The sequence below is a fragment of the Drosophila teissieri genome, chromosome X (genome assembly GCF_016746235.2).
Source record: "Drosophila teissieri strain GT53w chromosome X, Prin_Dtei_1.1, whole genome shotgun sequence".
Classification (NCBI taxonomy): Eukaryota; Metazoa; Arthropoda; class Insecta; order Diptera; family Drosophilidae; genus Drosophila; species Drosophila teissieri.
Genome location: NC_053034.1, coordinates 17,573,862 through 17,597,293, shown reverse-complemented (window position 1 = coordinate 17,597,293; position 23,432 = coordinate 17,573,862). Strand labels below are relative to the sequence as shown.

The following is a 23,432-nucleotide window of genomic DNA, read 5'->3' as shown; positions in this document are numbered from 1 at the left end:
CGATACTGACCATCGATATTCACCAGTGTTGCTTAATAGGTCTGGTCACACTAAGGCGCGGAACAGTGTTGCACAGTTGAGGAGGGCAGTGTCTCCGCTAACATGGGCGTATGTACTCGCTAATACAATCCGATAAGTAATCGAAAAGTACGTAAAAGAACTCTGGTTATCGAAATACCCCATTGCCCGATAGTTTCAGACAAAAACGCCTGCTTATATCGATGACAGTCTTGTTTTTGTTGCGCTTACGTTACGAAATTAATGTAAAGTAGCCGACGAATTTCCGTTCTACCAGTATAAATGGATAGATACTAACAACAACATAAGTGTAAATTACTTGTGAATTCCCCAAACAGCCATATGAAAAAGCTAAAAGTACGTGCAAATGGTTGAGAAAAGGAGAGAACGAAAGCCACTATGAGTTTGTGTGCGAGTATTTGTGACTACTTTGCTCTCTGGCTCTCTCTCACACATACTCGCACAGAACGCGCTTCTCACTCTCTCTCTCTCGGCCGGTAGCTCTAGCTGTCCCACTCTCGATTTATCAATAAAAGCAGTGCGCTAGAGCGGCATAGCCGCATGTAGCAAGCGCGTGCGCCTCGTGCCCGTCGGCTGTCCATGTGTGTGTGTGTATTCGCATTTTCAGTAATTTCGAAAAAAAAATTTTGTATATTTGATGGCGACTCAGAAGAAACTCGCGCGTTTGTCGAAAAATCGTAGCGCGTACGTATATATCGGTGTGTAGAAATTACTAAAAATTGTGGTAAAAAATGGCAAAAATTATATAAATTTGTGTTCGGAGTGGAGTGCTAATTGCGGGGCATCCGTTGCGAATGGAAAAATGATGAAATTTGCACGATTTTAGCGCCAAAAAATGCATTTGAAAAATGTGAGACTTCAATGGACATGACAATTTTTTTTTTTCATTTTTTTCGGTGGTGGAACAAAAGCGAACGAAAGAGGAGGAAGAAGCAGAAACGTTCGTCAGTGTGTGTGCGTGTGTTTGTCGAGTGAGGGCATGAGCATGAACGTGTGTAGTCACCAAGTGAATAATATTAACAAATAAAAAAAGAAATAACGAAAAAGAGGAATACACACGCAGAAGCGCGCGAAAAGTTTCACTCGAAATGAGAAAAAACAAAAGCAAAGTATACTTATGCTAGTTGTTTTTCGCTAGCAAAAAGAAACCGACGTGCACATTGAAAATCTATAATTTTGTCGATTTTGTTATTGTATTTTTTAATTTTGCGGTTTTGCGGCTCCGTCGATAACGTTAGCATACCGTTACGTTGCCTACGTAGCGTAGTGACGTACAGCAGACGCTACGTTGTGGGTTACGTTACATTTGTCGCTGGGAATTTCTCTCGTTCTCTCTCTCTTAGCACCGTACCCATTCTCTCGCGCGCGCAAATCCAAAACTCTCGAAAAAAAAAATAGTGCCCGAAGTGACCAATATTTTTTGTTTTTATTTTTACAGTTGCAACTTTTTAACAATCGTGTACAATCTGTATGTTGTATATGTTCACTTTAAATACAACAACAATAGCAACAACGCAATGCGATTTTAAGCAACAACAACAAACAAACAAAACCGACAAGCTAAACTTGGCTAAACCAACAGCAACAAAAACAACATCAGCATCCAGCGGCAGCGCGGCCATAAACAAAGCCAAAATCAAAAGTCATTCGGATATATATTCGCCCACCAAAGCGGATAAGCAGTAACAGAACGTGTGGATTTAACCAAAAAAAAAGAAAAGAACAACGAGGAAATCCAAAGGAAAAGTAAGTTTAAAAAGTGCAGCGCACGTGGCTTTAACCCCGTCTCCACCACCTTTAGTCGCCCACCTCCACACTGTGGAAAAATGCACGCGTGCCCCTTTGGTTTGCCCCAAGGACTATTTGCATTTTCTCCTAGTTTTTGAGTATTTGCTTAGGGGTCAGCAACCCTGCAAAATGGAGGGAAATGTTGACACGACAGCTGCTTTTCCACGGATTTTCTTAACTGCAGCAACAACCCTTTTCCCCCTGGCCCTGCGAAAAATGTGCATTCCATGTTTATTTACAATTTTCTTCTGAAATAACTGAGATACAAAATGTTCCCAGGATGATTTTGAATTAATCTACGACTGCTACTTATAATAAATTTATTCAACACGGTTGCAACATTCCATCGTTTTTGAAAGTAAAGCAGTCCAAATGATATTTAGTTTTAAAATGATATATTCGACTGCCTGGAATCAATATTTTTGTATATGTAAAATGTAGCTAGCATATTGATTGCCGATTAAAAATAACATATTAGTTGAATTTTGTATCAATTATTGGTTTATAGTCCAAAAATGTGAGATTTATTGGAAAGATTTTAAGTTATTACTTCATTCGTTTCACTTTCACATTTTTAAAAATTTTCTTTTATGTTGTGGAAATAGTATCTGTGCATCCTCCAGATTTCCTATATTTTATAGTGATACTCCATGACAAATATCTTCGCGCCCTCTCCCAATTTCCATTTATCTCTTTCTATAAAAGGCATATGTATGTACTTTTTACCGGCATTTAGGATTTTCGTTGATTCGCTCTCGTTTGAGTGCAATTGTTGTTGCCTATGCACTTTGCTGGTTGGCGCGTAAATAGGCAAACGCAATTTGTTTGTTTACTTGTCGGGCGCTAAATTGAAGATATGTTTATCGTAAATAAGCGCAAAATTGCGATTGCGGTGCGGCGGCTCTCTCTCTCTCCCGAACTGGGAATTCATTGATGCTTTTTTGGTGCCTTGCTCTTCATTTTTTGCTGCTTCTTCTGATGCCTCTGCTTCTTCTTCGGCTTCTGCATTTGCTGCATGTTGCCATGTAAACCGGCTTTAAATTCGTGCCACTATTAGCACGATTTATTAACCTAGAGGCAGCTCCCCTTTCCCACCCCCTTCCATCCCACGCCCTTTATCCTACTCGTTCCCTCTCTCGCTCGCTCGCTCTTTGTGCAGATACACAACGATGGCACTAAAACCTACAACAACAAATGCTCTCCCCGTTCGAATGCCACTTCACACACACTCGCAAACACACATGGCGGCGACATGCCGCCATATTTGCATTTGGCTACGTTTACGTAGGCCCCTACTGTTGTCTCGTTCTATCGCACGCCTGAGCAGCTGCAACTTTCGGCCGAGAGCGTGCGTTGTATGTGTGTGTGCTAGTGAGTGTGCTTCACTCGAGAATTTTATTTATTTAAATAAAATTGATATATTTGCCCGTAGTTCAAGTGCATGGATTTTAAGCAGGACAGAAATAACAATATTTAATTTATGAGTTGAGTGCTTCGTGAATGAGCTTTCGACTGGCGAGGTAAATAAAAAAAATGTTTGTATTTTTTGCTACAAACTGTTGACCTTTGTTTATTTGCTTGAATTGAAGTAGGGTTCCTGATTTAGTTTTAAGCAAGAGTTTCAAGTAAAATAGAATATATTAAAATAATATAATGAAATAGGTTTTCAATTCTCGGGCGTTTTAAAAAAAAAATACACTCATTCCCAATTTCATATTCAATGCATGCCGTTGCTGTCTCTGCTTCTTCTTCTTCCGCAACTTCTGCTTCTTGCTCTACGTCATCGTATCGTTCTACGTGAATTTCTGTTGAAAACTCAAAGTCTACTGTACTACATAATTACAACCGCACGTTCGCCCGCTCTCGCTCTCTTTCTGCGCTCTTGGCTTTTGCTCTCATGCCCCTCTTTCTCTCTCTCTCTCTCCTGTGTTTAGAGTGCGTGTGTGTGAGTGCCAGTTAATGTTTTGTTTTGTTGTGAGAGCGAGAGAGTCGCCCGCTATTGTGTATTAAATATTTGTTATTCCTAATATTCCAATTATAAATGTGGCGAGGCGAGTTTAGAATGGGCCGAATACGTCATATTCATTGGCTGGCCTTGCTGGTGTCTACCTTCGTTCGTGTTCGTTATTCTTCCGTTTAATTTTGCGTCACAAACGTACTTACACACACTCCCACACGCACACTTGGCAACTAACAAAAACACAGTGGGCCAAATCGGACAATTAAATGCAGCTTCGAATATACAGCTGATAACTGTAAAGCCCAAAGTGAAAGCCATCAAAAACAAAAAAAAAAGATGGAAAGAGAAGAAAAAGAAACATCACTTGCCGGCCGGCGGCACATGTCTACATGTGTGTGTGTGTGCGAGTGTAAATAAATTCGCAACATCAACAAAAACTCTAGCTAGCTAATAAACAAATCGACGCAAAAAAGCAAAGACAAGTGTTTGTGTTTGACCTACAGATACTAACTTATTATAAACATTAAAGAAACCATAATGGGAACCGTAGATTTTCCAAATAACTGTACAATAGATTTTAGAGTGCAACTTAAATGCAATTTGTCCACTGTCATTTAGGAATATCGGCAAATGGGAAATTATTCCACTGTATGCGTATGCGTGTGTGTGTGTGTTCGTTCTTCCTCTTTCTCGCTGACACATCTCTCTCCGCTGCCTATCACACTTAGTTGAGGGTGTTAAATAAAATTTGAGAAACGAAGAAATGTTGGAATTACGTGCATTTTATTGCCTTTTGGCATGGCGTTTGCATTAGCGCTGCAACAACAACAAACAAAGCGAATGAATCATGCCGAATGACATGAATTCAACTTTAAAAAGGCGGCGTGGTGAATTTCTCTCAATGCAAACACAACACACGCCATATTCATTCTGTGTGTAGAGACATTGGTATTGCGTATGTGGAATTAAATTAATCATTGGTTTGTGCGTTTGCATTAATGTATATTTATTGTGTTTATTGAAGGCTTTTTTTTAGGTTTAAAAAACGTATTTTGCAGCGTTTAGCGTGCGCCATTTGCCTGCTTTGCTTGCTCTTTATCCTCAAGTGCAAGCGAGACAGCTCTATTGTGCGGTATGCGTATGCGTGTATGTGTGAGCCGGGCGCTCTCTTGAATTTCGAACTAGAAAATGAGAGCGCCGCTTCGCTCTGGCTCATCTTTTTTTGTGTTGCTCTCTGTGGCCTGTTCGCCTCTTCTCTATTTTCGCTGTGGATGGGAAAAACGGCGGCAAAGTAACTACTCACGACGAAAACGGTGGAAGGGAAAAACTAAATGAAACGGCAGACACCGCAAAAAAAGTAAAGAAAAACGTCTAAAAATAATGTTGAAATCTACAGTCAAACGCATAAAGTAATAAATACTAGGAATATTGCGAAGCAAGTGATTTGATTGCTGTTAAAAAGTGCTCGCAATTGATTGTTTTGCACTTGGCTTGTGTGTGCGAGTGTATGCGTTTGTTCGTTCTCCGTGTTTTCAGCTTCTTCCGTGTGTTCTGTGTTCTGTTTTGTGTTTTCCGTTTTCCTGCCGCCTCTGCATATTCTACATTCTACATTCGTTGGTGTCGCATATTGTTTATGGCAACCGCCGCACTTTTAGCGAGATTGTAATTGTTAGTTTCGTTTCTGTCTGTTTGTTTGTGGGCCCCATTATTTATTTTTTGTTTATGTAACCCTCCGTGGAGGAGTGTTGTGAAATGCAAATCCCACGGCCAGAGTTGCAAAATATCCGAATGTACCGGCTAACTTGGCTTTTTTTTTGTGTTTTACTCTCTCTTACAGATTTATAGCCGTCTGTGCTGTGCTAAGATTTTTTCCAATAATAAAGAAGGATACAAAGCTACAATGACTCCAGTAGCAGTTGTACTTGTAAAGTCCTTGGCCCTCGAATCAGGTGAAGCCAGCCGATTCCAATGAGAGGAGCCTGGGCCCTGAGAATCTGGAGCAGGCGAGGTGAGTACCATCCTCTAAATTCCAAATGCTTCTGACACTCCAACTAAATCATGTATTTTCTTAATAAACCACAGTGCACAGACATTGCTGAGCATGAAGCAATCACTACGGACCACTACACAATATTATCCCTTGAACAAGAAGAGATTTTTAACAAAAACCAGAACAGGAGCACCAGGATCAGGAGCTGAAAAAACGATAGGCGGCGGAGGATTACCAGGAGTAGGAGTCGCAGGAACAGCAGGAGTAGGCGTTGTCAGTCGCAGGAGGAGGAGGTGGTCACCGGCCACATAAGACCAGTTCCCCCCCTAAACCCACTTTCACCCCCCCCTACATACCCTCATACGAAGGAATCGCAAGGAGGATCAAATTAGAGGACAAGGAGGAGAGACGGAGGCGGCCCGTGTGTGTGTGTGTGTGTGTGTGTGTAGGTGGAGTGTGTGTGTTGGCCGTCTCAGTCGGATAACCATCAACCCGGATCCTTAATCCCAAGACACAAATCTCAAACTGAAGCACCAGAACCACCACAAGAACCACCACCACCACCACCATGTCGTCCAGTGAGCCACCGCCTCGTTACGAGCCACCCGTGGAGCCAGTCAATGGCATTGTACAGCCACCGGTGATTCCGCCAGCGGAGCGGCCCGGCCGCAATACGAACCAATTGCAATATCTGATCAAGACGGTGATGAAGGTGATATGGAAGCACCACTTCTCGTGGCCCTTCCAACAGCCCGTCGATGCCAAGAAGCTCAACCTGCCCGACTACCACAAGATCATCAAACAGCCCATGGACATGGGTACGATCAAGAAGCGGCTGGAGAACAACTACTATTGGTCCGCCAAGGAGACCATACACGACTTCAATACCATGTTCAACAATTGCTATGTCTACAACAAGCCTGGCGAGGATGTAGTTGTTATGGCCCAGACGCTCGAGAAGGTCTTCCTGCAGAAGATCGAATCGATGCCTAAGGAGGAGCTCGAACTGGAGCCGGTTACGGCCAAGGGTGGAAAAAAGAAGCAACGGGCGCCGGCTACGCCCAAGTCATCGTCGAGTGGCGCTGGAGCATCCACCGGTTCTGGTACATCCTCGGCAGCAGTTACCAGCGGACCAGGTAGTGGCTCCACCAAAGTGTCAGCGGCTGCCTCATCCGCGCAACAGTCCGGCCTGCAAGGAGCGACAGGAGCAGGCGGTGGATCTTCAAGCACACCAGGAACTCAGCCGGGTTCCGGTGCGGGAGGAGCGACTGCCGCCCGACCCGTATCCGCCATGGGCGGCACGGTTTCATCGACGGCCGGCGGTGCACCGTCCATACCACCGATTAGCACAATGCCACCGCACACGGTACCCGGCAGCACCAATACGACGACGACAGCGATGGCTGGCGGCGCTGGTGGGCCAGGTGCAGCTGCAGCCAATCGCAATGCTGAAGCCCTTATGGCTAGTCTTCTAAATACGGGCCAAACGGGCGCCTATCCCGGTGCGCCCGGCCAGACGGCGGTCAATAGCTCCTCGCTTCTAGATGGCAGTACAGCCGCAGTAGCGGCGGCGGCAGCAGCAGTAGCTGCAGCGGCGGCGGCGGGAGGTGCAGCGGGAGCCGCTGGAGGAGCAGGGACAATACCAGCAGTTGCCGTCAATGCCGCCAACGCCGTTCAGGCCTATGTGAATGCGGGCGTGAGCGTCGGAGTCGACGCCGTGATACCGCCTCAGCAGCCCGCCAAAATAAAGAAGGGCGTCAAACGGAAGGCGGACACAACCACGCCGACGGCCAATGCCTTTGAATCCCCGTACGCGCAAATGGACTCCAAATCGGCCAAGATTGCGACGCGGCGGGAGTCGAATCGTCAGGTAATTGGCAAGAAGGTAAGAGTAACGGGCATCGCCAGTCGTATGAGTATGATCATAGTCCCTCAAGAGCTCTCACATAGTCAAAATCTTTGGGGTTAATTATTTGTAATTCATTCAATGTGTGCCAATCCATTAAGTCAGCTAGATTGGTCTGAATTCATGAATTTGTATTTAGTTTGAATAAAGTCCTAATTGTCACACTGAGTCTTCTTAGTTTAATTAAAGTTCCTGTTTTGCATTACTTTTGATGTGCCAAGCTCATACTTCGGTCTGACTGATCATTTGAATAATTTCCTTTGCAATTACAATAATATCCAATCCTAATGCACAACAACAATCGATTAAATCATACACTATACGCCGTCCTGCCTTTTACTCGAATACCATTTCATAGATTTGTAAATAAAACGAAGTACGTGAGTGGGGATTTTATTTGACCTTGAATCGATACTTTCAATCGAGTCGAATTTCATCCTCATGATCGGTAATCATTGTCACAGAGAGAGACATGCGAAGGGGATTTAACTTGACCTGCAATATGAAGAGTGAAGTTCGTTCTATTCGCATGATCTGCAATCATTTATTTTAGAACCATTTGATTTATTTCGATGCTAACCCCATGCTGCTTTTGCTCGTTTATTTTTCTTTTCTTTTGCGTTGATTTTGTTTGCACTCAACCAACCAATCAATCGATCGATCAAATCAACACCAACTACAACCACAACACCAATCAATCAACAACACCAACAACAAACCACAAATCAACCAAATCAACCAAATCATCAAAAACCGAAACGATGGGACATTCTGAACCACAGGATCTTACATTCCAGGGCTCGGGATACAATATGTCGCCGCTTGGCGTCTCCGGAGTGCCCGGACTTGGCGGTCTAGTTGCCGGCGGCGTGGCTGGTGTTGCGGTGGCCAAGAACAAGGAGAAGCTGTCGGATGCGCTCAAGTCGTGCAACGAAATCCTCAAGGAGCTCTTCTCGAAGAAGCACTCGGGCTATGCTTGGCCGTTCTACAAGCCAGTGGACGCGGAAATGCTTGGCCTGCATGACTACCACGACATCATCAAGAAACCAATGGATCTGGGGACAGTCAAGCGGAAAATGGACAATCGCGAGTACAAGAGCGCGCCGGAATTCGCCGCCGACGTGCGATTAATATTCACCAACTGCTACAAGTACAATCCGCCAGATCACGATGTTGTGGCCATGGGTCGCAAGCTGCAGGACGTATTTGAGATGCGCTATGCCAACATCCCCGATGAGCCGGTGGCCAATGCGGCCCACCATCATGGACATGGCCACGGGCATGGTCACGGCCACGGCCACAGTCACGGTCATGGTCACGGACATGGCCATGGTCACGGATACGGCGGCTCCTCCTCACTCAAGCACGATGCCAGCGATTCGTCCAGCGAGGACTCCAGCGATACCGAGAACGAATCAAACTCGGATGAGGAGCGCAGCGCTAAGCTGAAGATGCTCGAGTCTAAGCTGCTCGGTCTGCAGGAGGAGATCCGCAAGCTGTCAGAGGAGGCCTCGGCCAAAAAGAAGGCGAAGAAAAAACTCAAGGAAAAGAAGAAGTCAATGGGCGGCGGATCAGGCTCCGGTTCGGCCTCGCACCATGGTCACGCCCCGGGCGGCGGTGCAAATGCTGGCGGAGCAGGCGGTCCCGGATCCGGCGGCCATGGGAGCGTTTCCGTGCCCGGCGGTGTCGGTGCCTTGGGTGCCGGCGGAGCGGGCGGCGCCAATCTCAACGCGCTGCTCAGTGGTTCGTTGGTTGGCCATGGCGGAGCGGCCGTCGCAGGCGGCGTTCCCAATGTGGGTGCGTTGCACAGCCAGGTGCACGACGTGGCCATGGCCTTTAGCCAGCTGGCGGGCGGCGGTGCCGCGGCCGGTGCTGGCTTTGGTGCCGGTGTGACAGCATCAGGAGCATCGTCGGGCGGCAAGGCGGGCACCCTGGCCGGCGCTCTGGCAGCGGGCGCAGCGGCAGGTGCCGGCGGTACGACGGCTGGCAGCGGTAAAGGTGCTAAGAGCAAGGGCGGACGTGGCGCAAAGGGCAGCGGAGCCGGCGGCGTTGGAGCCAGCAATAATGCGGCTGGGGGCAATGCGGCTGGTGGCGCAGCGGGAGCTGCAGCGGGCGCTGGATCTGTGGGAGGTGTTGGCGGTGCAGGAGCAGCGGGCGGCGGCAATGCCTCCAAGCGGGCCAAGGGCAGCAGTTCGGCGGGCGCTGGCGGTGGTGTTGGTGGCGCGAATGCCAGCACCGGTGGCGCCGGCGCGCGCGGCAGCAGCAAGAAGAAACCTAGCCAGGTGATGAACTTTGACTCCGAGGAGGAGGACACGGCCAAGCCAATGTCGTACGATGAGAAGCGCCAGTTGTCGCTCGACATCAACAAGTTGCCAGGTAAGATCAGCCCTATAATAAGTTGTCTATTCTATTTGACGCGATTTAAGATCGATGGCTTTTATTTGATCCTTTGAGTACTGACAATGCCGTCGATTTTACACAACTTCTGTAGAGCGCCACTAATTTCCCGTTCTGTTCGCAGGTGACAAGCTGGGCCGTGTGGTTCACATTATCCAGAATCGGGAGCCATCGCTGCGTGACTCCAACCCCGATGAAATAGAGATCGACTTTGAGACGCTGAAGCCGTCGACGCTGCGCGAGCTAGAAAGCTATGTGGCGTCGTGTTTGCGCAAAAAAACACGTAAGCCATATTGTAAGTTTGTAACTAAACCGAGACCACAACAAAAGCCAAAGCAAATGCAAATGCAAAAGCAATAGCAACAGCAAAGCAGCAAAAACAGCAAAAGCTAATGAAAATTAAAGTACCAAGACCAAGTACCAGTACAAGAGTCAAGTTAGAGGCACACCAAAAGATCAAACGAACATCAGACAACTGAGCAATCTATATCCAAATCAAAACTAAGAACAGAAGAACCCATTTCCATTTTGGCTTTGCTGACTGCGCTTCCAAATTTGATTTTAATTTCGAACCGAAAACCGTAGTGGTCATGTTTAGTTAGTTAAACTCGAAAAAAAAACCAAATGCATCAAATGTATCAAACTGCAAATCCTTATGATTAAGATTTTCAACACTCGAGTTTCTATCCAGTTTATCTGTAGCTAGCAAGTGCATGCAAAAAAAACAAAAATTAAATAAGGACAAATTAAATGAAACCCCCTCTTCCTTTCCTCAAGTAGCTTGTGAATGCTGTAGAAGTGCCGATGTGTTACAGAAATCTCTAAATTACAAATTCCTCATGTGATAACAATACCTTTTGATATTGGCTTTTGATTATCCTCAAGAGATTTTTATAACATCGCTAATGACATTGCCGCTTTACCTTTTTTCCCCGTCCAAACGTTTTGAATACATTTTGTTTCGAGCATGATCCTATATCCTATATCCTATATCCCCCGATCAATCTTTCCCCCCCCCCCTCTTCCGTCAGCTCTCTGTTAGTTGAGAATATCAATCTAAGCATGTCGTTTTTCCGTCTCGCAGATAAAAAGCCGTCTGGCAAGTCGAAGGACGAGCAGATGGCCGAGAAGAAGCAGGAGCTGGAGAAGCGCCTGCAGGACGTCACCGGCCAACTGGGGGCAAGCAAGAAAACCGCCAAGAAAGGTATGTACTAGCATTTGAACTCGTCAGCATGCTAATTCCAATACTAATTCCGCCATTTTTACCATTATCCGCAGATGAGTCCGCTTCGAACAAGGTCGAGGCAGTGCAGCCGGCGAATCCCGTGTCGTCGAGTTCCAGTTCCAGCGATTCGTCGTCGTCGAGTTCGAGTGATAGCAGTTCGAGTGACTCGAGCGACAGTGAAGCAGGTTAGGACGCGTTTTGTTTGTTTGTTTATTTTATACAATTTTTTTTGATTAGTATACATAGAAATATGCAAATATAAATATATATGTATATATATATGTATATATATATATATATATAGATACGTTGTTTGAGAAACGAACAACAAACTCACTAAACACACAAAAACCGATACAGATTCAGATTCAGATACAGATTCAGATTCAGATGTATTGCGATTTAAGAGACAGACCCACACACAGCAACCGAATCGGCATCAATTACATTATATTATCGTTTTACATTAGGTAACTAAAGGCATAAGGCGAAGGGGCGGTGCGGTGCGGGGCGGGGCGGTCGTGGCTTGAGTCAGAGAACAGAAGTTTCGAACGAGCAATGAACAGTCTAGGATCTAGGAAAACCATTAAAACCCGTTGAAATTGTAAAAATATGTACTGCAAAAAAATATATATATGAAATGAATAGAAGTCGCACAGAATCAGACTTGAGACTTGAACAGAGCGATTGACTTAATTAATTGAGTTGGATTTAAATAGGTTTATCTAGTTGTAATAATTAGCACGCGCATAAGCGTATGCCAATGCAGATGATTGTGTTTTTCTGCCCAACACTTCTTTCTACCATTTTTAAGTTAGCTTCAAAAATCCACACAGATACGCACACCCACACTACGAACTACGAAATACGAATTACGAAATAGAGGGAGACAGACACTGAGTCTGGAGCACAGGAGCACAGGGGAGCGAGCGAGCGAGCGTGAGGGGGAGATGATAAGGGCATTATTTCTATTGAAGACCAGACCGACTGACCAAGATATCCCGCTCAAAACAACAAGAACACAAAAACCCACTTCCCTGTCTCGCTCTAATAGGGTATCTTAAATTATTGAACTTAGCGCATTTTGTTTATGTTTTCGTGTGCTAAACAACAAAAGAGAGTAACAGGACGACCCCAGACTGCAGAAAGTTGAAAATTTCCATTTGCCAATCGTCTGATATGAATGGGATATGCGATGCCCACGAAAAGGACATCCAACTCTGATTTACTTCATTTTTTTTTTTTTTTGTTTTTTTTTTCAATCTGTTTATTTTTACTGGAATGTGTTGTTTTTAGAAATGCCCAAGAACCAAGTTCATGAAAAAGTGCAATATGCATTTACTCTAAGAAAACAAATGCACCCGAATATATGGAGTTTAGCGACGTGAATTGAGAAACGAGTAAAATGTGTCAGTTGAAACAGTTTAATTTAAATGTACTTTATTCAGATATTTCGAAAACGGTCATGGCCGCCAAGTCCATATGGGAAACAAAACATGTTGAAGACTATATTAGTTACATGGCAGAGTTGTTAAACAAATTTGCTGAAGGAACGTTTAAACTGAGGTTTTTGTTTCCATTCGCACTTGATCAGAGTCACATCAGAGTTGGGTGTTCGGTCATCACAATATCAGACGGTTGTTGCAAAGACCCAAAAAAAAACATACACAGTTTCCCAATTTTAAAAAACAGATACACTAAATACAGACGAGAACAATACGAACAGAACGGCAAAAACTTTATATAATCGATATGTATGTGTATATATATATATATATATATATCTATATATATAAATCTAGGTCTAGTACATACTTAATTATATATACACACCCACACACATATATATCATATTTAAGCATTTGTAGGTATTAAACAAATTGTATTTGTAAATGAGAAAAATCTTACACAACACACATACAAAACTATCTAAAATGAGAACATTATGCGAAAAACACACACTCTTTACTACTTTAAGTCTTTTGAAAAAAACAAAACAAAAATCATTCTAAAAAAAGAACAAGAAAAACCTTATTATTACCAATATTATGATTATTATTATTATTATTATGATTATTATGAGAATATGCTGAAAAAATCGTGAAGCAATTGTGTATTGGGGGCAGCCAATCTGAAAATGAAAGTAATGAATTCCAACTCCAACCAACCAACCAATCAATCAATCAATCAATCAATCAATCAATCAACCAACCAACCAACCAAACCCAAACCAACCAATCGAACCAATCAACCAAATCAAAGCTCTTCATCAAATCAAAAAAACAGCAGAGCAAAAATGCATGATCGATAAAAGATCAACGAATAAATCGAAATAAAATCTTATCATCCACAATCCACACACATAATAACCCCTCAGAAGAACCATCCATCATGAGAGTATATCTTCAAGGCAGCTTGCTAGCAATCTTCATCGATCATCATTTCATCTATTCTATTCCCTACTAAAATCAAATGTTCAACTGATCCGGGGTTATGCACTATTTTGTGTTTTAGTAGGCCAGACCAGACCACCAATTAGATCATATAATATGTATCGCATAATAGGCGACATTAGAGCAATCTACTCCGCCGACTTTTCCAGGGTGCAAGTCCCATAGTCCCCGAAACGAATACTTCTGTGCCAATTTCACATGTTTTCTAGTCTTATTTCCTGATAATTCAAATATGTTAATCGATCCCACATCATGCTGTCTGTAATTGTAGTCCAGCCAATAGGTTTTTTTTTGTAGTAAGCTGATCAAAACACGCACATACAAATCACCTACACAACGTAACAGAACTGTGTGTAATATATAATAATAATTATGCAAATGAACAATAAACATAATAATATGAAATTCTTAACCAAACTGAATGAACCAAATAGAAGAAACAATAAACATATGCAAAAAACGTATGAAATTCTCGATACACTTGCAGACAATGTGTAAAAACAAAGAAAGTATGAAAAATTTCGAAATGAAATGGAACGAAAAACACCTATCCGCCAAAAAATTCAAATACGTAATACGTAACTCGAAATACAACCTAAGCAGAGAATACGTAAGAGAAAAGTGACAAAAAGAGAATAACACTGAGAGAAAGAGAGAATAATAGGAGGGGGGACTACCCAAAATTCAAATTAAAGCTAGAGGGTAAAGAAACACTGAGGAATACTTCACTTTACTTCTAATTAAGTCGACTGACTATTGTGAATGTTAAATTTGATGTTATTAATTAGTTTAACGTTTTTTACATCGAAAAGAAAAGTAAAACAAAAACAAGTGTTTCCAGGCGGAGCAAATGGAACTGAAACACTGCAATTAGCACAATTCGCAAGCAATAGCTCGCACTATCACTTAGAAACGAGAATTGCCTAATATCACTCTGTATTTGTATATCATTAGTTCGTGGTTAATTGTTTGTTGATGTCATTAACTTAATGTGTATAAATGTGGGAGAACCGTCATCCGATAAAAGAATCGCTTCCAGATCACTTCCAAAAGGACTCCATGAGTAAAAAAAAAACGGAAAAGACAGTTAAAGATAAATAAAAATTAACGGATTAAAAACCAAAAATATGTTGAAAATATCCAATAACAATCATCGGGAGCAATAACAATCGAATACTTAATGTGGGGTAGCGGTATCGTGTCCTTTCGTCTATCTATCTCTTTCTCTCCCTCGCTCGCTCTCTACTCTCTCTCTCTCTCGCTCTCTCTATCTCTGTGTGTCCTTGCCACTGTGTCTGTCTCTGTCTGTAGAAGTAACGGTATAACTAACGGTATAAGAGGAGCGGAACGAATCGGAATGGAACCAAGCGTAACGTAAATAGAGTCTTTTGCTCTATAGCTTACTAAACTCCAACTAGTTCTATATACATAGCTATACTTGCATAGATAGATGTATGCTATACATATGATCAAAAAGAGGTATAAAACAAAAAACAAATACAAAAAGAAAACAAATAATTAAATGTATTTTGAAAACATTTTATTATTTATTTTTCGGCTGTCGGCTTTCCCCTTTACACATTGTTTGCACGTTTTTTTCAAAAAAAAAAAATAATAAAAATAAATATATATATATTATATTACGAAAATATACAAAAAAAAAATGCATAAAAGCGAGGAGAAGGATTGATGATATGACGAGATGATAATGCAATGGAAATAAAGAAAAATTAACAAAACAAATTGCATAAAATCAATTTAAATATTAAATTTTTACTATTAAATTAAATCAAATTTAAATCGCCAGGAGGAAAATGATATAAATTGCAAAATCAACAATAACAATGATTAATAACAACAAACAAAAGCACTCCACACAACATGTAACAATATTTACTTTCAAATTGAAAAACTCAACGGTCGAAAGCAAGCAGTTTTTAAAGAGAGCCAATCAGTTAAGCAAGCAAGCAAACAGTCAAGTAAACATTTCGATTATTATGCCCCAGATTATTTATAGATTTAGGCTTTTGTTTTCAAACCCGATCGCCTGTGCTTCAGGATCCGCACATTTTGTATGTACGTGATATAGTTATTGTACTTTCTTTGTCGAGGTCACCACACCCCGCAAACGCTTTTTCCAATTCCTTTAACAACCCTCCCATTATTGAAAATGTTTTTTCGTGAAAGCCCCATTTTTGTCACCTGTTGTTCAACAAAAAAAAGAGGAAATAAAAGAAAGCAGAGCAGAGAAATGCAACAACACCAACATTACACACACGTAGACACGCCTAAAATCGTTTTGTTAGAAGTCGAAAGCAGAAATTTTCGAGCGAACAATTTAAATTAAAATCAAAATGAGGTATGATAAATCAGTGCATTTTTGGTTTCAATTTGCACAGGCGTCTCACAACAAAATAAATGAAGAAATAAAATAAAATAAGGTATAAAATAAAATAAATGAAAGGATAAATAGTTGAAATCTTAGGGAAAGAAAGGAGGTAGACGGAATAAGAAGAAAGAATAAAGAAAAAAGAGCGGACGACGCGAACTACGTAACGTAACCCGACACACGAAAACAAATACAAATACAAACAAACCAACACACACACACATTTAGCATTATGAAAACACACGCATACATTTAAATAATTATAGTAAAAACAATAATAATATTTATTATTAAAAAATGGCAGCGCAACAGCAGCAGCGAAACAAACAACAACTAAACTAAACTAAAAAAAAACGCAATGAATACAACAAACAAAAACGAAAAATGAGAAAAGAAAATGTTTATTAAAAAAAGAAGAAAAAAAAACTATCTGTGTGTTTTCTCATTACCGGCAAAAATTCATTTCTATTCACAGTGGAGAGATAACTTAACGATAAACATGCGAAAGTAGCGATTATTTAACAAAACCGATAACAAATATCGATTGGAAACCTCGATGGTTGGTTTGGTTGCGATTACCCAATGTCCCTTATCCATTTGGATGGAGCAATTTAAAAAAAAAAAAAAAAAAAAAAGGAGAAGAGGAGAAGAGAAGGAGGGGTGGACGAGGGGGTGCTCTATGGCCGTTCTTTTTCAGTTCATTTACAGTTTAGATATTGAAAAGTGAAAGTGGGCGGAGAAAGGCAGATAGACAGAGAAGTGCAGAGAAGAGAAGAAAGAGTGCCGAAAAGCGGCCGCTCATCCACCAAACTCCAAAAACCACCACCACGATAACCCACCCACCACGACACAATTGTTTCATCGATCGGCATTGTGAGAGGTATTTTTAATACACCTATACTATATCTATCTATATTTATGTTAACCGTAAACCACCGCTCATGTATTGTTTGTACGACATGTATGAATACGATCTAAGTCCCCAAAATTCACTATCGCTTGTGCCTGTTGGGGTGGTTCTCTACGTGCTCCAAATTGGTCCAAATTAGTCTCGATTCCGTTTAGGAACCAACCATATTCACTTACTGCTCGGTTTTAGAGGTACTTGGAAAACGCCCAATTTAAAATGCGTTTTGAAATTAACCAATCGGGAGATAGAGTTCCACCCCGTTATTTTTCCCAGCTTTTGTTGCTGCTAATTATATTGAATTGAACCCCATTAGCTCCGCTCCTTTCCTGCGATTTCCAACCTCTCTTATTCTAAGTTTTGGTTATTCCCGCTTCCACAGGTGATGGCGACGAGCGACCGCCGCGCAAGAAAAAATCCCGAGACTCGAATGGAAGCAATGTAAGTACCAGTGCAACTGCAGTGACTCCATGTCACTCCATGGCAGATAATCCGGAATAGCACACCACACTTCATACCTATACCTATTTCGATTATTTATCATCTGGATCAAACTCCTGTTGGCATTGATCTTCCAAAAGGAGGATGCATATGCATTTGCATATTCGATGAAACAAGATGATAAATTCTGAAATAATCAAGTGTCAGATGCAACCTACCTGTTGACTGTCGTGATAACCAGAGTTAATGTAACACATGTCCATCTTTCCCCTCCTCTCCCTCGTTTCTGCGTTTCCCCCCCTTCAAATCTGTCCTCGCAGGTAAATAATCCAAGTATAAACGTGGTAATGGGCGGCAACCTGCCGAGTGGCGCCCTCTCGCCAACGACCATGCTAATGGGTCTGGACCATGTGGTGAACTCCAATACGCCCACATCGCAATTGTGTAAGTACCACATAGTCGGCGTATAGGGGCACAGGGATTTGTAATTAGCAAAGCTTGTGTATAGCTGTAGTCCAGCGATTTCTGTGCCCCATACGCCCGATTCGTGTAAAATGTGTTTTTAACTAACTAGCGTTTTTTGTGCCTTGTGTGACTCCCTATCTCGCCTGTTCTCCCCTAATCCTCGTGTAGCCAACATGCTGGGCAATGCCAATCCGCTGACGGCAGCTGCCATGCTGAACAACAACAATAAGACATCGCTGCCGGGTAGCAACTTTGGTGGTGCGCCCGCTCCCGGGAACATGATGCATGCCGGCGCCGGCGTTCCAGTTGCCGGTGCTGCAGTTCCGACGGCGACGGGGCAGCAGCACAACAAGAATGGACCAAATGATCTGGGCAAAGTGCCGCCGGGTGGCCCCATCAACGCCGCCCTGCCGCCGCACAGTTTCGCCGGAGGGACAGCAACGGTGGCCACCAGTCAGTCGAGCGGCGGCATTCGCATAGCCAGCAATCTGCACAAGCCGTCCGGTCTGGGTGGCGGTGATCTGGGCGAGCATCATGCGGCACTTGCTGCTGCCCTAACGTCCGGTGTGAACAGCACCGGCGGCGGCGGTGCTGGCGGTGGCAATAACACCGGGAGCAGCAACAATAACGGCGGCAGCAACAATAACGCTAATCCACTGGGCGGTTCGCATGGGGATGCGATGGCCAATGCCTCGCTGGCCTCGGGCCTCAAACAGATACCACAATTTGATGATCCCGTAGAGCAGTCGCTGGCCTCGTTGGAGTTCAGCGCCGGCTCTACGGGCAAATCGGGGCTGACGGACAACTTCTTGATGCAGCAACATCTAATGCAGCCCGCCGGACCCCAGCAACAGCAGCAGCAGCAGCAACCCTTTGGCCATCAACAACAACAACAGCAGCAGCAGCAGCAACAACAGCAACATATGGACTATGTGACTGAGCTGCTAAGCAAAGGAGCGGAGAATGTGGGCGGCATGAATGGCAATCATCTGCTGAACTTCAACCTGGACATGGCGGCAGCCTACCAGCAGAAGCATCCCCAGCAGCAGCAGCAGCAGCAGCAGGCGCACAACAATGGCTTCAATGTGGCCGATTTCGGCATGGCCGGATTCGATGGTCTAAACATGACAGCAGCCTCATTCCTCGATCTGGAGCACTCGCTTCAGCAGCAGCAGATGCAGCAGATGCAGTTGCAGCAGCAACACCATCAGCAGCAACAGCAGACGCACCAGCAGCAGCAGCAGCACCAGCAGCAACACCACCAACAACAGCAGCAGCAACTAACCCAGCAGCAGCTGCAGCAGCAGCAACAACATCTCCAACAGCAGCAACACCAACAGCAGCTCCATCAGCAGCAACAGCAGGTGGCTAACAAGTTGCTGATCATACCCAAGCCCATCGAATCGATGATGCCCAGTCCGCCGGACAAGCAGCAATTGCAGCAGCATCAGAAGGTGTTGCCGCCGCAGCAGTCGCCCTCGGACATGAAGCTTCATACGAGCGCGGCGGCGGCGGCGGCTGCTGCATCTGCGCAGGGCAAACTGGCGCAGGCCTTCAAGGCCAACGAACAGAACCTTAAGAATGCCAGCTCCTGGTCCTCCCTAGCATCGGCGAACTCACCGCAGTCGCACACGTCGAGCAGCTCGAGCAGCAGCAAGGCAAAACCGGCCATGGACTCGTTCCAGCAGTTCCGCAACAAAGCCAAAGAACGCGACCGTCTCAAGCTGCTCGAGGCGGCAGAGAAGGAGAAGAAGAACCAAAAGGAGGCCGCCGAGAAGGAGCAGCAGCGAAAGCACCATAAGTCATCGTCCTCATCCTCGTCGGCTTCGGCCGCTGCGGCCCAGGCAGCAGCCGTTGCAGCCGCAACAGTAGCAGCGGCAGCATTAGGCGCTGCAGCGGCCGCAGCGGTGGCCTCCAGTGCCTCGAATCCATCTGGCGGCGGTAGTAGTGGCGGTGCCGGTTCGGCCAGCCAACAGGCAATCACTGGCGATCGCGACCGTGACAGAGATCGAGAGCGGGAACGTGAGCGTTCCGGCAGCGGTGGCGGTCAGTCCGGCAATGGCAACAACAGCAGCAATTCGGCCAACAGCAATGGACCAGGCAGCGCGGGCAGCGGTGGCAGTGGCGGCGGCGGAGGCAGTGGACCAGCCAGCGCCGGTGGACCAAACAGCGGCGGTGGCACTGCCAACAGCAACAGTGGCGGCGGCGGACCAGCGCTGCTTAATGCTGGCAGCAATAGCAATAGTGGTGTTGGCAGCGGCGGCGCCGCCAGCAGTAACAGCAACAGCAGCGTTGGCGGCATTGTGGGCAGCGGCGGACCTGGCTCCAATAGTCAGGGCAGCAGTGGAGGCGGCGGTGGTGGCCCAGCCAGTGGTGGCATGGGCAGCGGCGCCCTCGACTACGGCCAACAGGTGGCGGTGCTCACACAGGTGGCGGCCCACGCCCAGGCCCAACATGTGGCGGCCGCTGTAGCCGCCCAGGCTATTTTGGCCGCCTCGCCCTTGGGCGCCATGGAGAGCGGAAGGTAATTACAATCCCACCGGACGACCTAATCGAATCAAAGAAGCTCAATCTAAACGTACATTTTTCTTTTATAATAATCGCAGGAAAAGCGTTCACGATGCCCAGCCGCAAATATCGCGCGTGGAAGACATCAAGGCGTCGCCGGGGGGCCAGGGACAGAGTTCGCCGGCACAACAATCGCCGCAGGATCGGGCAGCCGCCAAACGAGCCGAGCAGCGGCGGGCCGAACAGGAGCGGCGCAGGCGCGAAGCGGTAAGTCAATCAACGGTATTCCCCCCACTTGAATTTAAGCCTAAGCAAATGTCTGTGCTTTGCAGTTGGCTGGCCAAATCGATATGAACATGCAGAGCGATCTCATGGCTGCCTTCGAGGAGACGCTGTAGGCCAAGGCCCGGAGAAAGTCGACCAACCGGGGCATTAGCGTCAACGGCATCACCACAACCACTACAACCACCACCTCATCAAACTCCACCTCCGGCGGCCAATCGAAGCGGCGGACAAGGCGCCAGCAACGCACCACGTTGGACAACGGCTTGCAAGAGCAAAAGCAACACGGCTAGGACAGCAACAACGACGACGGTTCGGCACTGAACTGTCAGAGCAAACCAACAAACAAGCAACCATCAAACAAACAAACAAACAAACAAACAATACATAGAAAACAAACAAACAAACAAACCAACCAACAAATTAAGGAAGCAAACAGCTAAGGTTAAAACCAAGAAAGCAATGTTCTAAGGCGTAAATAACATACGTACATTTAGTGAGTATATATATAATGCATATACGGATGGAGGCAGCAAAGGAAGAGCAATGTGAAAGCCGTCAGCGAAACACATCCGCGGCAATCCAGCAGCAATCCAGCAGCAGCAGAAGCAGTAATAATAAAGAAAAGAAAATGGCAAATTTCCTTCGGTTAGCAAATGATTCTTCGCAACTTTTTTTAAAAATCACTTATCATCTTTGCTTATTATTCTGTATTAAAATTACGATTATGATGATGGATCGTGGCGACAAAGATGTCCGCACATGTATCCAAAGCTTATTATTTTTAATATTATTGATTGCATAGGCAAGTTTAGTTCGTAGGTTTAAACTTAATTGATAATGCTTATTTTTTTTCATAACTGTATACACACACCTATGCTTAGAGTTGTTAACTAATTTAAAAAACAAAAACGAGAAAACCACAACAAAAAACAAAAAAAGAACAAACTAAAGAAAATCGAAACAAAATCAATTCAAGAAATCCAACCGCAAGGGAACGGTTCAGTGTTCAGTCGAAGTTGTCGGTACATACACGAATTCTTATTATTTTATTAACCAAAAGAAAATGTTATTAAAAATGTAGTCCGATCCCCATTCCCAAGTCAACCCACGGACCGCTATGAGCAAATTCAATGGAATCTTATTGTTTTTCGATTTTAATTCGGCACATCACCCATACACCTGTAATTTATACACACGCAAAAGAAATACACACACACACACACACACACACAAAGTAACACACCGGCAGACATTGGGAAGAAATCCAGCACGATCCGCAGAACCAGAACCACAAGCCAATAATATGGATACAAACCTAGGTATTAAGTCACAACAGCCACAACATTTTTGTATATGACGCGCCCAAACAAAAAATTCAAAAAACAAAAAAAAACAATATTGAAAGTAATACGACATTTTTTTCTAATGACCACAAGCCTTCGCAAGTAGGTGCCAGGATGCTATCCCCCAAATTGCAGTGACAATTCAGTAAATTAATGATACATGTTTGGAGTCCCTGCCGTCTTCCATGTGTATTCTTCGTCTACATCTTCACCATCTGCATGCATCCGATCCTCCTCGTCAATGTGTCCTTGTATATAGATCCATGGGTCCTTCCAGATCATCTTTCCATCGGGGATTCTGATCCTGAAATAGCTGTAGGATTTATGATAGCAACTATCTGTGTCGAATCTAACGAAATGGTTCATCAAATCGTATTTGTATAATGCACTTTTTTCTATATGTATATTTGGCATAAGTTTGGGGTTCTGATTTCTGTTTATTCTGTGCGCGAGCCAGGGTGTGTGTGGTTGAGATTAGGGATGCGTGTTTGTCTTTGTATATAGAGGCGGTCAATAGGTTCGTGTCTTTCCCCGACTTACACTCGCAGAAAATTTCGTTTTGTTTGTGTAAATTAGTTATTTTTTTTCGAAAGCGAGTAAAGAACAGAAAAATGATCACAAAACCAACCCTTATTCTATATAAAAAAAATATATATATATACATTTATATATATATATATATATATATATATATATTTAAATACGAAAAATGATGTATCTAGTAATACATATACAAAAATGAGAAACATTTTTTTTCTATACTTAATTTTAGCATTTAATTGAGAATAAATCGCACGACGAGATAAACGTGAAATGTATGAAAATAAAAGTTGGGAAAAACCAAACGATTCAAACAAAAGTTTTTAATTCGGTCAATATATACATATATATATATATATAAACTTGAATATATATAGTAGAACCTCTATATAGTATATATGTATTGACACCCCTGATATGAACAACAAATTTGCATATATGAATATAACACCAATATATATATACATATATATATATATATATTTTAACATCACCCGACGGAAGAACGAGACGCATTCGATTTTGTCCAATCTGATGAAAGCGCCCAAGTTCTAGCAGATGCATTTGGCATCTTAGCATATAATTGTTGACCTTTTGTTGTTACCTAACGAGGGCATTAAGTAGACGACGATGACCATGACGACGACGACGTCGATGATGATGCTGATGATGATGATGATGCTAATGCTAATGATTATGATGAGGACTAGGATAGCAAGATAGCAAGATAGCATGATAGCATGATAGGTCGAGTCGAGTGGAGTCGAGGAGTATGTAACATATAGCGAAAAACTCA

The 23,432-nt window shown here is 43.9% G+C and overlaps 1 protein-coding gene across 10 annotated transcripts; it reads left to right on the top strand.

The window, feature by feature from the left end:
• The first annotated feature begins 192 nt into the window (after nucleotides 1-192).
• On the top strand, nucleotides 193-21,884 carry LOC122624805 (homeotic protein female sterile). Of its 10 annotated transcripts, none has more exons than XM_043804509.1 (13): nucleotides 193-328; nucleotides 1,478-1,785; nucleotides 5,625-5,795; nucleotides 5,870-7,647; nucleotides 8,466-10,059; nucleotides 10,205-10,375; nucleotides 11,165-11,284; nucleotides 11,359-11,490; nucleotides 17,437-17,495; nucleotides 17,816-17,939; nucleotides 18,129-20,484; nucleotides 20,567-20,735; nucleotides 20,801-21,884. In XM_043804509.1, exons 4-13 carry the CDS (start codon nucleotides 6,346-6,348, stop codon nucleotides 20,864-20,866), a joined length of 6,093 nt encoding a protein of 2,030 aa, XP_043660444.1. In that variant the 5' UTR covers nucleotides 193-328; nucleotides 1,478-1,785; nucleotides 5,625-5,795; nucleotides 5,870-6,345; the 3' UTR covers nucleotides 20,867-21,884. The 10 variants fall into 10 exon arrangements, with proteins under 10 accessions (XP_043660444.1, XP_043660443.1, XP_043660450.1 ...); XM_043804508.1 differs by having other exon boundaries at nucleotides 245-375; XM_043804515.1 differs by lacking the exon at nucleotides 193-328 and adding an exon at nucleotides 664-763 and having other exon boundaries at nucleotides 10,205-10,363.
• Nucleotides 21,885-23,432: the final 1,548 nt, after the last annotated feature.

Coding starts and splice junctions, on each gene's coding strand:
- LOC122624805 (XM_043804509.1), top strand. CDS start 6,346: ATGTCGTCCAGTGAGCCACCGCCTCGTTACGAGCCACCCGTGGAGCCA. Junction 10,060..10,204: donor CGACATCAACAAGTTGCCAG/GTAAGATCAGCC, acceptor TTCTGTTCGCAG/GTGACAAGCTGGGCCGTGTG. Junction 17,940..18,128: donor TACGCCCACATCGCAATTGT/GTAAGTACCACA, acceptor ATCCTCGTGTAG/CCAACATGCTGGGCAATGCC.